The following is a 15,793-nucleotide window of genomic DNA, read 5'->3' on the forward strand; positions in this document are numbered from 1 at the left end:
TGCCAGACAGTCTCTCTGAGTTCATAATTTCCACCTTGGTAAGCTCTGGGGAAGCCAAGTTTTTTACTACGGGGTGCGAACAGCGACGGGAGCCGTACGCCACCCATCCCATCTCCTCATTCCCAATCCTCGAGAGAAATGTGTCGGCACTCACCCTCCTCGAGACACCACCAGCTTCACTTTCACTTTATAGGAGACGATAATTCCCAGGATCTCTTTATTCGCTCCGTCTCGTAGCCTGGCAGAGAAAAGGGAAGCGTGTTTACTGTCCTGTGTTCCAGCGGACTGCCAGCCTAACATCAATTATAACACCAGAGAAGGTGCCGGCAGATAAAGACGGAAAGGCCCATTCAGTCTGCCCCTTCTCTCTTCTCCCTCCCCAATCTCCTTCTCTACAAGGCCACGGTCCAGAACGCTCAATTTCCCCCTCACTGCAAAGGCGAATTTCTCTTCCCCTAAAAGAGGACATTCGCCTTTGCAGACCTCAACGGCACCGCTCTCTCTAAGGGGCTTATGCACCAAGCATTTTCCCAATAGACACGAAATAAAAAAAAAACCAAAACCCTTTTAGTACGTCAGGCCCTAGGTATCTAAATTTCTCCATCTTAGCCATTGAAAGTCACTAAATCCCAGTCATTAGTCCAACAGAGAAGGGCTAATACTCAAAAGGATCCAGCTGGCTAACTCGAAAGTCAGCCGGATACATCCCTCAGGGTGAAAATTTCACCCTTCAGAGCAGCTAAATCTAGCCAACTGGTTTTACTAAAAGTGGGCATAGTTGGGGGCAGAGTTAGGTTGGAGGATGCAAGCTAGCTGCCTCCCACCCGTGGACCTTGCAGAAGGAAATTTTCGAAGGGAAACTATTCACGTTACCTGCCCTGCTGAAAACTGCTCACAAATGACTTTTGTCTTTGGTTTACGATGTTACTGAGTAATGTGCAATTTCGAGTACCAAAAAGGCATGGACTAGCTGTGGTATTTCATGTGCTGCCCCGTGGATGCCCTATTCAGCTCTGGGACTGACAAGGGTTTCCAGTGGGTGGCGCTGGAGATCTGCCATAGTGGGTGAGGAGGGAGGACGCTTAGGCAGGTATGCAGCACTGGGGGGCGAGGGGAGGGCAATGGCTGTGGCCTCTGTGCCTGATCGGCTGTGACGTGTGTGCTTGGTGCATTTGCACCAAAGCACGGCATCCCAGCTTACATGGCAGGGGCCCAGATGGCATTGGAGAAAATGGCAGCTTAGCTGGTCCTGTGACAAGCAATTCGAAGGAGAACTCAGTCCTGCTGCTCCCCTGGTGAGAAGGTATAGTAAATGTTATGGTTTAGGTACTACCTTGCAGGGTTATTGTTTGCTAAAAAAGAAAGAAAGCAGTTCCATAAACTGATGTTTTTTGTGATTTAGAAAGTTAGGGACTTTGGGATAAAGGTGGGGGACAACAGAACGAGAGGGCTGGGAAGTGCCGGATGCTATGGGATTACCCTAGGAGGCTGTAACTTTGGAATCAGTGTCCATTTAAAAAAAAAAAAATCAAATCCTTCCTTTTCATGGGGCATTTGCAGCTGATTTCAATAGCACTACAACACAACGGTACGAGGGCTTCGGATTCGGCTGCAGGAATACAGCTCTCCCGGTAGATGTCACTGCAGGAGCATTAGAAGCCACAGTCCCCATCACTGTATTACTGCATGAACAAACTGTTTAATAGGAAAACAGATGCGGCATTTTCCTAAATCCCTGTTTTATGTTGCTAAATGATGGCAGTATTAACTCTGATGACGGATGAAGACCGTAAGGCTCGTCCAGTCTGCCCACTTTCATTCCTGGTGCAAAGCCAAATACCACGTGCTCTTCACTGCTTTGCAACGGTGATATTATCAACAATTCCGCAGTAACCCCTCCTCCGCACCTCTTCAACAATTATGACGAGATCAGTGACAGCTATTGGGTATTACTTATCCAGTGATGGTTCATCTGCATTACGGGTGGGGAAAAAGAAAAAAAAAACACGCTGTTTGGATAAAACAAGCCAGGAAAAAGGTAAATGTTCTTACAACGTGCTGGAAGCCAAGTTGGTGTCCTCATGCTTGAGCTTCCCATCCAAGGCCAGGCCGCGCTTCTCTCGATTGTTGGCAAGGAACGGGGTTAAGGTGTAGACCTTGCAGAACGTGGAACTGGGGGCGACGACGTCACTACTGGAAAGGAAACAGAAAGATGAAAGGGAGCTGGGAGTCGCTCCCCAGGCACCAGCTCAGCCAATAATTGGCGAGCCCAAAACTGTTGATCGTTTAACAAGTACTGGTTAGAGCAGCTCTGCTGGATGATAGCGCATCTTCCAGTTGCTCGGTTATACGCCAGACTCAGCCACACGTGGTCTCCTTTCAGGAGGTGTTCCTGGGACATACCTTGATGTAGCCACAGGGCTACCCTAGTGAAAGAATCCTCTCCACCCCAAATCATTGCTGGTTGACTAATTTTATTTTCGGCATGCACTCCTTTTTTACTTATAGACAAAAGTGGGCAATAGATCTGGGAAGGACAATAATTGTCAAAGAAACAGAGTTATCAAATAAGTGGAAATATCTCACTGTTTACAACGATGTTATGTGTTTCTTTCATAGTAACATAGAAATGATGGCAGATAAAGACCAAACGGTCCATCCGGTCTGCCCAGCAAGCTGCTCATGGTTATAACTGCCGCTCCATGCAGATTACCCCCATGCACCCTTTTCCTCTTCCCTCTAGGGATCCGCAATGTTTATTCCATGCCCTTTTGAATTCATTTACTGTTTTCATCCACACCATCTCTTCCAGGAGGGCATTCCAGTCATCCATTACCCTCTCTATGAAGAAATATTTCCTGATATTGGTTCTGAGTCATCCCTCCCAGATTTTAATTTTGTGACCCCCTAGTTCTACAGTTTTCTTTCCAATGGAAATGGTTCGATGTTTGTGCATCATTAAAACCTTTCAGATATCTGAAGGTTTGTATCATATCAACTCCTGCACATGCTCAGTAGAGCTTAAAGCACTACTGCTTAGCAGAGACAGGTCCATTCAGTGCCACTGGATGATTTCGCCCCACTTGTCATGGCTAATTCAGCCTGCTTATTGATGGAAAATAATCATATCTGGCAAACACAGAAACATGATAGCACAAAGAGACCATGTGGCTCATCAAGTCTGCCCAGCTGTCCTCTTTATGTAGCTCTTACAATTTCCATCACTCTCTGACACATCCCCCGTATATCTCCCATGCTTTCTTGAATTCAGATACCATTTTTGGGAGGTCGTTTGATGCATCAGCTACCTCCTCTGTAAAGAAATATTTCCTAAAATTATCCCTTTCACCCTTCTCCTATGACCCCTTGTCCTAGAGCCTCCTTTCCTTTGAAAGAAGCTCATGTCCTGGGCATGGAAACTGTTGAGATATCTGAATGTCTCTATCATATCTCCCCTATTTCACCTTTCCTCTAGGGTGTACATGTTTAGATCTTTAAGTCTATCCCCAAATGCTTTAGAAAAAAGACCACTGATCAATTTAATAGCCACCCTCTGGTCCGACTCCATCCTGTTTATATTCTTTTGAAGGTGAGGTGACCAGAACTGTACACAGTGTTCCCAGTGAGGTCTCACCAGGGACCTATACAGGGGCAATATCACCTCCCTTTTTCTGCTGACCATCCCTCTCCCTATGCAGCCAAACATCTTTCTGGCTTTTACAGTCACTTTATCCACCTGATTGGCCACCTTATGATCATCAAATACAATTACCCCCAGATCCCGCTTTTCCTCTGTGCTTAGAAGAATTTCACCTTCAATATTGTACCTTTCCCTTGGGGTTTTGCAGTCTAAATGCATTGCTCTACATTTTTTAGCATTAAATCTTAGCTGCCAGTCTCTAGACCAGGAATGGCGAACTCCAGTCCTCGAATGCAACAAACAGACCAGGTTTTCAGGATATCCACCATAAATATTCCCGCAGGCAGTGCATGCAAATCTTTCTCATGCATATTCATTGTAGATTTCCAGAAAACCTGGTCTGTTTGTGGCCCTCGAGGATTGGAGTTCACCATCCCTGCTCTAGAGCATTCCTTGAACTTTGCTAGATCCTTCATATTTTCCACACTTTCCTAGCTATCTACCTTGCTGCAGATTTTGGTAACATTGGCAAAAAGATAAACCTTTCCAGACAATTCTTCTGCTATGTTGCTCACGAAAATGTTGGAAAGAACTGGTCCTAGGACTGATCCCTGAGGCACACCACTAGTAACCCCAAAATGTATTGTCCTATCTCTGGTTATAGACAATGGGGCATACGTGATCAGTTCTTTCATGTACATGGCATAGAGCTGCCCAGTGACTATTATTTTTTGGAAAAACTATTGTGTTCTGTTGTAAGAACAGGTACTTCTATGTTATGTCTGTCCTTGGACATATTGGAAGACAAGTACTCGATAATATGAATGGACATTGCACTAGCAAAAAAAATACATAATGATAAATTAAAAATTCTTATAAATCCTCTCCCTCTTCCCCTCCTCTATCATTGTAACAATGGCTCAAGTAAGATAATACTGAGCCGGCCTTGGCAGCCAGCAGAACAGCTAAGTCGAGATGATACGTCTATATGACTTATGAACATTTACAGATGCAGATTTCAGGCCTACCAAAGTTCCTTTGTCTGGCAACAGAAGATACTTTTGCAGTCACAGAAGCTTGCATCTCGGAAGAAGACTGAGCCAAAGATTTACCATTATGCTTCTTGCGATCTATTTGCTAACCTGCGATATGTGGTAACATGCGTTAATGCATGTTCTTGCTCCTTATTGTTAAATGTATTTATTTGTTTACATTTGTAATCTGCCTTTCCAACAATACTCAAGGCAGTTTGCAATATCAATCAAATCTATAGAGCTAAATAACAGTAAACATAATACCATCTCTTCAACACATCAATAAAGTGATATCAAAACCATAAATAATACTAAGAAAATGATACACTATAATTAAAAAAAACCCAACCCTTCTCAACTAATAGAAGCTAAAACCAGACATACAGGTTTACAGAAGGGGGTTAATGTTGGTCCGTACTTACTCTGCCTCTTCTACGGCAACTGGGCATTTGTACTGGGCCGTGTTAAACAAGCATATGTCAGCATACTGTCGTACTGGGAGAAAGAATAAGGGGGAGGAGAAGAGAGAGAAAAAGAAATTAATACACAGGTTTTACAGCTGGACTTCAACTCAGACACAGAGTAAACACTTTAAACAGGTCAGGAGAAAACTGTATGCATTGCGGGGCTTGTTGACAATTGGTTCTGTTGCACAGGTTTCCATAGAGAGTGGCAGCATGAAAAGCTGTTGCAGATAGCACTGAGATATGTGTGTGTGTGTGTATATCGATAGATAAACGCAATAACACAGAAAGTAGGATGAATTACAAGACTTCATTACATGCCCCAGGGGTCTTGTGAGCCTTGAGTGCCATTAGCACTAGGGAAAATCACTGAATCCATTAACGAATATTCCGTCCTCCGTTACTGAGCTTATATAACGCGTTAGGTAAATGACCTTGCTAGCTTTACTCCAAAAAATTAAGCAATATTAGCTCTGACTCTTATTTTCCTGCGTACTCAAAACGTCAGCTTGATTGGCATCACCAGAAACTTCGGTTGAGTGTTCAAGCTGATTTTCCGTTGGCGCCTCACACATGCATCGGCTTCTCATTGAAAGCGTTTGACACATGGTCACATGGTGTCTACCAAATCACATAGCTCAATTTTTCTCAGCCATTTTGGGGGCAATTTTCAAAAGGATTTATGCCCATAAATCCTGGTTACTGCCTGCAAATCGCCCTTTGAAAGTCACCCCAGGATTCTGTGTGGGGGAAGAGAACACACGTAACTCCAATTACGCATGTAGGTGGAGATGGGGAGAGGAAAGCATTTACGCGCTTACTTGCGATTTTCAAAAATATGCGTGCAAATGCACACACAGAAAAGTTGCACCTGCTCCAAAGCTTGTGTAACTTCCTGCACGCACATGTGCATACCTACTGGGCAACCTACACATTTTCAGAGTAGACTTATACACATAAGTCCAATTTGAAAATTCAGGCTAACTTCTATGTGCATTTTGTACCTGCAGAAATTAACCCTCTGCTGGCTACAGAAAAAAAAAAGGCATGATTGAACAGCAATGCTGCTAAAAATGATGATCCCTTTTCACGGGCATCACCAAGTGTCTTACTGCAGCAGCTCTCCGGCCCGGTCTCAATGTGGAAGGGAAGGTTCTACGTTGACGTGCATTAATGCTAATTTTTGCTTTTTTGTTTTAGAGAACTTTCTTTGGAGCTGAGGTGGCTATCTGGCCTCGTCAGGCAGGTCAGCCGCTGCACAAAATGTTGCCTCGGTCATGGGTTACTCTTGGTGCTCCCTTCCCTTGTGAGTTCATGTGCTCGCAGACTGACTCAGAATGGTGGCTTGACAATTCTCCCTCCCACCTCAGCTTGTCACCCATGGCAATCATTCTCTTGCCCACTCCTGTGACAGCTCTGACATCAGGCCGCCATGCATTAAGTATTCTTTTTGTTTTTATTCATATATTCATCTTGGGGGGGTGTAGGATGCTGGGATTGCTTATTCTGGCACCACATGCGGTCACACTACATACAATTACACTTCAGTGCAAATTAACTATTTTTCAGAGAGGTTTAATACTGAATGGCAGAAAGGTAATAATAATAATGGTCTGCCTTTTGATTATCATATCTATTTCTGACTACTTTTTATGAGCCTATATGTCTTTGTCCTTAAACCTTGAGATTGGATTTCAGCCTCCAGGGATACATAAAACTATTGAGAAGCTGATAAAAAGATAAACTGTATTCACCACAAAGTACTTTCTCTGGGGTTATTTACAGCAGTGTCCCTGGAGACTCCAGCACAATCCTGGAGAGTTGGCAACCCTGATGGTTTTGGGACCCAGGGAGGCTATTTGCAAGGCCACCAAACATTGCAAAAAATATAGTAAAACCTTTTTGGGGTTTGTTTGTTTGATTTTTTGCAGCTGTCACAAGTAAATAGTGGTGGCATGAGGTCATCCACATTGTGAGCCCTGTGGGAACAGGGAAATTAAGCTTCAGTACTTAAGTGTAATCTGCTTTGAAGTGGCTGAAAGGAGGAATATAAATCAAATAAATAAATAAATACATGAAATGTGCCATGAAAATCCCATATTAAGGGGAAAAGGGGGATGTGGCCCAGGCCCTATGTCACCAATAAGATGTTCTTTCACCTTACTCCAGTACTGCAACATTGGCTAGGTTGTAATATTGGTGTTACGGAGGACAATGGCACGGTTTTGTGTGCTTGTCTCCTTAAGTAACTGTGTGTACGGAAGACCTCCAGGAGCAGTGTGACCCAGTGACATATAAGAGTGAGCTCTGAGGAGTTAATGGGGAGATTATTTTCTGGTGATTCTGTCTGGCAGTGGGACTCAGACGAGCGGGATCCATCCAGGGGTTCTGGGAAGCCCCTGTGCGCCTGCTGGAGAGCAAACGGTAGGCGTTTGCCATGAGGCACCTGGGAGGACTTATGGACCCAACTACAATGTGGGAGATCCTGTGGCCTTAACATAAAAGCTTCTTCTCAGAGGAATTCAGTGATGGGATGTGAGTGCTAAAGAGCCCCTGAAGGAACAATGACTAAAGTCAGGTGGCTGTATGGAGAAGGAGATTAAGATCTAAATGCTAGAGGAGCAGTAAGTGTAGAGTGTATTTCTTTTATTGCTGCTGCTTATCTCTGCTGTGAATCCTGTTGAGTCACCTCATTGATAATTTTGTTTGTAAACTGACTACTGGTACCCCAGAATTAAAAAAAAAAAAAAAAAAAAAAGGCTTATTATTTTGAAATAGAACCCATCGACCCATTGAGTGAGACTCTATTTGCTAAATCCCACTGTTTCAGGTTTGAGGTTTTGGGATGTGCCGAAATCAGTAAGAACGAGAATATTTATTTATTTATTTATTTATTTAAAAACTTTTATATACCGGTATTAGTATGCATACATCATACCGGTTTACAATGTAACTTTAAAGGTAGAAATTACAATGAACAGGGAGGGCGAACAAGGAGGAGTATACAAAGAGCAGGAGGTGGAGGAATTAAAGCAATAAATAAAAACTGCAACGGACTATTTACAGGAATATACAAGGCGTAGGCAAGATACTTGCAGAAGTCGGTGTACTTAATCAGGGTAGGCTTGTCGGATATTGACGAGTTTGTGCAGGGAGTGCCGTCAGATGGTCACAGAGGGGGAAAGGAGGATTATGGTGTTTTCCCTGACCAGTTACCATCTACCCGAACAAACTGTATTTTTGACCCCCCCCAGACCTGGTGCCAGGACGACAGAAACCCTTCACCAGGCCTTTTTTATTTTATGTGAACCAGTCTGGGGAATTTCAAATTCCCTGTACGTACCTGGATCAGTCCAGACCGTGGGTTATGTCCCCAATCCAGCAGATGGAGTCAGCACAAGCTTCGAGGGGGCGTTCCCATATATACCACTACCCCCTCTGCAGGAGTTCAGTATCTTCTGACTCCAGCAGATGCGAGTAGGGGAATCTGGGTTGCTCCCGATTACCTTAGGCTTTTTCTTCCTTTAATTAAGTTTTCTCTGTTTTTCTCTGCCTATTGTCTTTTGGATCAAGTTTGTTTAAAAAATAAATAAATAAATAGAAAGAGGGTTCAAATTGGGGAGGCGTGGCTTCCCTCTGTGTGGTCTCTTCTTTCTCTCTCTCGTTGCTATCCTGTCACTTCTGGATCGGGGTAAGTGATAAATTATTTTGTACTTTCTCTTGCAGCTTTTTGACGGCGGTGCATCGCGGATGCCGGTGGGCCCGGCCTCTCCGCGCTTCTCCCTCGCCCGCGGCCATTTTCTCTGCTCCTCGTGGGCTGCGGGGGCATAAGGATATCTTTACAAAGATAATATTAATATTAAAAGTAACATAATGATATCTACAGAATAAATAATGGATATTATCAATTGCAGTTTAACACCCCAAAACTCATAAAGGTGAAAGAGACAAGGATCAAAAAAAATATAGGGATGGTAGATCGATCCAAGATGGAGGATTAGCTGCACCGCGGTGAGCATCCTAAATTTCCTCGGAGAAATTTTACCTTTAACGGTTGGAGTGTGCCACATTTGTGCCGCAAAAGACGGGCCAGGGAGAGGCAAACTGCAGAGGCCCTCCCTGGTGAGTCCGATAACTGGCCCGATGGACACTCATGTGGTGCGTGGGATTGTTTATCCGGGAGAGCAGTCACTCAAGTCGGATCAGGAAGGCACTGAAACATCTGATCCCCTCCTTGACTCGATGAAATCTCTGTTCCCGGTGGTGAGAACACCCCCCAGAGAACCCCGCAGGAAGGAGAGAGTTGGATCGGGAGACTCTCCAGGTGCAAGCTGGTGAAGACGGCAACCCAGGAGGAAATGATATGGAGACCGAGCCTGCGTTGGAAGCCGAAGCTCTCGGCATCTCTGGAGAGAGTTAGCAGGAGGAGAAGTGCAACTACTGGAGGATTGTAATGTGGAACAAGTGGAGTCAGCTAAATTTGTATTAAAAAGTACCCGATGGTAAGACCACAGGTTTTCTCATTAGAAAACATATGGGAGGCATTAGTTATTTTGAATGAGAATATTTCGCTACAGTTAAAACCTGTGGTTAAGAAAATGGTTGAATTAGAAAATCAAGTAAGAAATGCGCAGGAAGAAAGTGTGAAAAAAGAACGTGCGTTGGGTGTTCTGAACCAAGACATTGGAAATTTAAATGAACAACATCGTATGTTGATTAAAGAAAATCAGCTTCTTCATAGAAAAATGGAGAACCTTGAAAATCTTACCAGAGGGAAAATTTCAGGCTGATGAATTTTCCTAAAATACCTTTAGTATCAGCAAGAGATATGTAGAATAGATATGCTACAGAGGTTTTAAAGTTCACCCAACAAATCATCCCTCCTTTAACTAAATTTACTATATACCATCTATGAAAACAAAACCCACTGAGGGACAGGATTTCCAAGTACTATCTCCATTAAATGTTTTTGAACTTCTGGAATTATCCGATACAACTGAAGCTCAACCTGCAACTCTAGTTATATCTTTATTACTCGAATCAGATAGAGATTGGATTATGAAAATATACTTTAAACACCGTAAAGAGTTATTCCTGAAGATGTGAGTTTAAATATGTTGTGTTCTGTGGCCGCGGATGGCCGCGGCCACAGACCTGTGATGGCAGGTTGCCGCTGCAGCGTCGGTGAAGCTGCGGGAGTCTAGTGCCTGTTGTTCCCCCGCGCCGGTGTGGGCCTCCATGGTGGCCGCTGGGTCGGGAGTCATCCCTGCTCCTCCCTCGCGGCGTCGGGCCACGTTCTCCGCGGCCGGGAAGCCAAGATGGCCACGCCTCCTCACAGGATTTAAAGGGACCTCGTCCCTTTAATTGCCTGTACCTGTTTCCTATGAACCAGACCAGGGGAAGTATTTAAGGAGACTTCCTCTGTTCACTCCTTGACTTGGCAACAGCGTTGTTCGAATCTGTTTGCTTCGGCGAGTCTTCTGGTGCTTCGGATCCTTGCTTCCTGGTTCCTGTTTCGTCTCAGTGATTCCTTGGTGTCAGACTTCGGATTGGCAAGCAGCGATCCTTCGGTGTGTGACCTCAGACTGGTAAGCGACGACCCTCTGGCACTTGACCTTGGACTTCTTCCGGACCATCATCTCCAAGGGCCCACCTAAGTCCCAGCAGCTCGGGTCCCTACGGGTTCCTCCTGGGGGGGCCACGGGCTTCCAGAGGCGAAGCTCCAGTTGGCCCTTGCACTGACTTCATGACTCCTCGACCTCTCAAAGGTCCGCCTAAGTCCCAGAGGCCCAGGCCCTTACGGGCTCCTCCCAGGGGGACCGCGGGCTTCCAGTGGCGAAGACCCAATTAGATTCTCCAATGTCACGACTCTTCATTTGTCTCCACAGTCGCCTCAGTCTTCAGTGCCAAGGGTCAGCCGGTCACATCTTCTGTTCCGCCTCACCACCTGATGGGGGAACCTAAGGACCCACCTCCTGAGGTATACCATCCTCCCATCGGTCCAAGGGGTCACAAGCCTGATCATAACTAAATATTTCCAGATGTAGCTAAAGAAACCCAAAAAAGAAGGAAACAATTCTTGATTATGTGACCTGAGTTGTTACAAATGGGAGCTACATTTATGTTAAAATTTCCCTGTAACTGTTATATAAATTATCACAATGTAAAGTATATTTTTCATGACTCATCACAGCTTACTAAGTTTATTATTGATAGTGCCTCTTCTATTACTGAAGAAGAAAAGTAGTTAGGTGCACTACCTCAATGAAGCTGTAATTGTTGTCATATAAGATACAATCTCAGGAATGCTATTGTTTACTTATAAAGTTTATAGTATTTTCCTTGAAATAGCCTTCACAAGATTTGGATTTCCATATTGGGGACTGAGTTATCAACGACATGATGATATAGATGATTATTAAGGATGTAAATTGTCATATAAGAATAATTTCCTTTTGTCTGTTGAAAATTTCTGTTTGTCAAGAAATATTCTTGATTGTATAATTGAAAAATTGCAACAAATAAAAAAAAACCATAAAATATAGGGATAAATAATGAATCTGCATTCCATGAAGCAACCCTGGCAGGTAATTTTACTCCATGGGATTTCCCGCTCTTTCGAGGGTATTTCTGCTTTTATTACTGCCTGAGGGAAAATGACCAGAAATTTGTGTCTGCTTCCTTTAAGGTGCATTTTAAAAGGTTTGCACATGCCAAAATTAGGAGGTACACATGTGCCCACTCAATTTCAAAAGTTGCCCACATATGCGTGCAAATGCCGATGCACAAATATCTCACTTCAAACCAAAAAGGGGCGTGGTTTGGGTGTGGTGTTCATGGGTCATGGACGTTCTGGGGCGGAGCCGCGAGATATGCACATAAGTAGGTACTGTTACGTTTGGCCGGCCACAGGACGTTCCCGTGACCGGCCACACTTATCTCAACGGTGCCAGGGCCTGCAGAACGCCAACAGGATTCCTGGTGGCAAGGATGCCACCGGCAAGTGCTCAGCGATGACGGTGCACTTACCGCTAGGTGTGCGCACACCCACCCCAACCATAAAGGCTCTGTGGCTCTCCCTGATGATGTCAGCATGGCAGGTTATTTCAACCTAAGCCGTGCTCTAAGCAAATGCCTCAGCAATGGGTCTCCTGCCTAGTGGTGCATGTTGCAGCATTCCTGATTCCATGCTTCCATTCCTATTTTATAACATACGCACATATGAGCACACATATTATAAAATGGCCGCATATCTGGGTGTGCGGTTACCATCCTTGTGGGTGGTTTTTCCTTTTGGAAACAATGTGCATGGTTGTCAAAACCAGACACGTCATTCCGCTCCTCCCTCTCTCTGCCCCTAGCCAAACCTTTTCAGTTTGATGAGTAACCCATGTGGACAGACTGGGCATTAATCAAAGTTCTGATTTCCATGAGTATTTTACTTACTGGTGGAAACCCCTACCAGCTTTTAATCTCTCTCACAAGTGCTAGAAGTGCAGGGAGCCAGAAAATTTAGTCTTAGAGTTTAGAGAAGGAAGGTGTCCTCGTCTTGTCTCTCTGTCTGCACCGCACTGTGGGCCTCACGGTCAGATGCTCTGTGTTGGTGTCTCTGGCTGGGTATTGTGGCTCTTGGATTCCCTTCAACCAACATCTGGGATTGGACTTTCCCCATTCTATGCCCCGGGGTTCATCCCCAGGAGCAGGGAACCACTGGCCACAGTTCAGAGGAAGGGTAATTTTCAAAAGCATTTTCATGGGTAAAAAAACCAGTGCTTCACCCTCAGAAAATAACTTTTTTAAACTTGCCTTCCTAATATGCACACATATCCTGGTTGAATGCAAGTTTACCTGGACCGGGCAGAGGCATTCCTTGAGGCAGAGCTGAGGAGGGGTTTGGAGTTACGCATATAAAGGTAGATTTTAAAAGCATTGCTCGCACAAAAAAGGCCACTTACCCGGGTATGCAAGCCATGAGTGAGCCACGTGAATTTTAAGAAGCCACAAATTATGCACGTACAATACCTATGTGCACGTCAAGAAGAAGGGATGGAAAATGGGTGGGGCATGGGGGTTCCGGAGCAGGGCCAAAACTTACTCGCATAATTCTAAATTTAAAAAATGCTGACCATGGTGCGTGCCGGCCTGTTATCCGCATAACTTTACTGCTGGTCCTGACAAGGAGCAAGTCTGGAGATCTCAAGTTTTAGGGTTTCCGGCACAGCATGAGGGATCAGGGTCAAGTGGGGGGCTTGTAGGATGAAGAACCAGAGGGGTCTGGAAGACCTCAATAACAACTGGAGAAAATGGTGGAATAATTGGCAAAAACTGTTTTTTCCCTTGCGAGAGCATGTTTTATTTTTTTTTATTTATTTTATTTATTTGTATTTTTCTATACCGGCATTCACGGAGTTCGTATCATGTCGGTTTACATAAAACAAGGGGTGAGAAATACATTATAACGTAAATAACTAGTAACATAAGAGTATACATTAAAAGGTAAAACAAGTGCATGGAAGAAAAAAGTTACAATAAAACGGGGTCATTCTAACTGGGATTAGAGTTAGAGGAAAGATAAACAGTTTAACGAGAAGTAAAACATTGTAATGATTGGTAGATAGAGACTGTTTCAGTTTAATAGGAAATGATCAGTAATGCTGCATTTACACGCGTGTAAATAGGAAATGATCAGTAATGCTGCATTTACATGCGTGTAAAAACCACTAAAGCCCTAGCGGAAATACATGCAGGACATTTATTCGAGTCGCCTCTTAAGTTTGTGTGCACACATATGTGCACAAGGGGGATTTTAAATGATACGTGCATACTTGCGTGCACAATATAAAATTGCAGCGTTTCTCAGCTCGCGCGCCACATGTGCGTATATTTTAAAATTAGCCAGATACATTTGAAAATTCAAAATTTCTATGCACTAAATATCAGGTGTAAGTGTGTGCAGATAGTTTTGGTGGATAATTGTCACAAAATTCTCCATCCTACTTCTTTCTTGGTTATACCAGGGTGTTTTGTCCCCAAAATAAAAATATGAAAAAAAAAAAACCGTACAAACTTCTCCTCCCACCCCATCTCTTTTCTGGTTTTCCACCTTACTGGTTTTTCTATCCCTCTACAATCTCAGCTTAGTTCTCTCACCCTGCTTCTTTCTTGATTATACTGGGGTCTTTTGTCCCCAAAATAAAATGTGTAGTTCTTCTAGACAGATAGTGCCATGATTGGAGTTAAGTTGTAAGTGGATGCTGTGCTCTAGGTGACACTCTGGAGTAAAGAAAGGGGTTGCTGGAGTTAACAGTAAAAATTCTTGGTTTAGTATACTGCCTCCAGTCTCTTCTGCAAGTGAATGGCCAATGCTCATGCCAGATAGCAAGACACCAAATTCGGAGGTAAACTGTCGGCACAATTTCCAGTATCTCCCGATTCAAAAGTTGAGAATCTGAAACACTGGAGTTCTGTGGGAAACTAATACCGCACACATTTTTAATTTTTAGAGAGTTTTCAATGTTTTCTAAGATCCTCATTAGAGATATATTATCTCTGGTTCTATGTGGTATTAATTGCTTGAAGTCTGCCAACCTGATTTGCAAGCACAAAAGCCTTTTCTCCAAGGCTTTTCACTTTTAGCATTTTGTCATCTTCTGTTCTAAATCAGTCACTGAAACAGAAAAAAACAGAGAATTTGATGGCTGATGAGGACCAGTCGGCTCCTGGGCACTTTGGCGATCAGGTACTCCGAGCAGGGCTCTCAGGGGCCCACCCGAATTAGGGAAGCTTGGGTACATCCCACCGTCTGGACTGATCCTGGTACGTACAGGGAAAAGAAAATGATTCCTTACCTGCTAATTTTCGTTCCTGTAGTACCATGGATCAGTCCAGACGCCTACCACTCTGGGAATTTAGACTCCTGCTCGGGCTGTTATGTGTGACTGTTTCCTGTCTTCTGCCTTCTTAATTTTCCTATTCTTGTTCACAGCTCCTCACAAGTTGGCTGTTGTGGCCCTTTGGTGGCCGTTTACTGTTATGTTTTGTGTTTTCTCATACTTAAGAGCTCTTGATCCAAACTGTTTTGCTCTTTTGGGCTTTGCTATTCGTTATACTGAGCTCCAGCAGAGGGTGTACTGGTATATATGGTGGCACTCTCGAGCTCTGTTCTGACTCCATCTGCTGGACGGGGGACATAACCCACCGTCTGGACTGATCCATGGTACTAAAGGAACGAAAATTAGCAGGTAAGGAATCATTTTCTTTTACCTGCTATTAAGTTCACTTAGAGAATAGCCACTGCCATTAGCAATGGTAACATGGAATAGACTTAGTTTTTGGGTACTTGCCAGGTTCTTACGGCCTAGATTGGCCACTGTTGGAAACAGGATGCTGGGCTTGATGGACCCTTGGTCTGACCCAGTATGGCATTTTCTTATGTTCTTATGTTCTTATGGGCAGGGAAGGAGAAAGAGAAGCAGGGGGATGCTGGACAGGGAGGGGCAGGAATAAAGGGGTCAGTGGGATGCTGGGCAGGAAGGGGGTAGAGAGGGGTCAAAGGGAATGAAAAAAGGGCAGGGAAGAGGACCAGATGGAGTGGAGCTGGTCTGGTGGTTCGTGCTCCCCTCCCCCCACAACTAAAATGGATTTCTTTTTGTGTA

The 15,793-nt window shown here is 44.2% G+C and overlaps 1 protein-coding gene across 1 annotated transcript in view; it reads right to left on the bottom strand.

Annotated features, from left to right (window-relative positions):
- The window catches only part of LOC115082299 (beta-arrestin-1-like), a gene marked incomplete at its 5' end in the record, with an annotated part of 104,128 nt that overhangs the window by 55,040 nt on the left and 33,295 nt on the right, over nucleotides 1–15,793 (bottom strand). The window contains 3 exon segments of the mRNA XM_029586533.1: nucleotides 155–238; nucleotides 2,053–2,193; nucleotides 5,097–5,169. Coding sequence (XP_029442393.1) covers nucleotides 155–238; nucleotides 2,053–2,193; nucleotides 5,097–5,169 — 298 coding nt within the window.

This window comes from Rhinatrema bivittatum, unplaced genomic scaffold (genome assembly GCF_901001135.1).
Source record: "Rhinatrema bivittatum unplaced genomic scaffold, aRhiBiv1.1, whole genome shotgun sequence".
Classification (NCBI taxonomy): Eukaryota; Metazoa; Chordata; class Amphibia; order Gymnophiona; family Rhinatrematidae; genus Rhinatrema; species Rhinatrema bivittatum.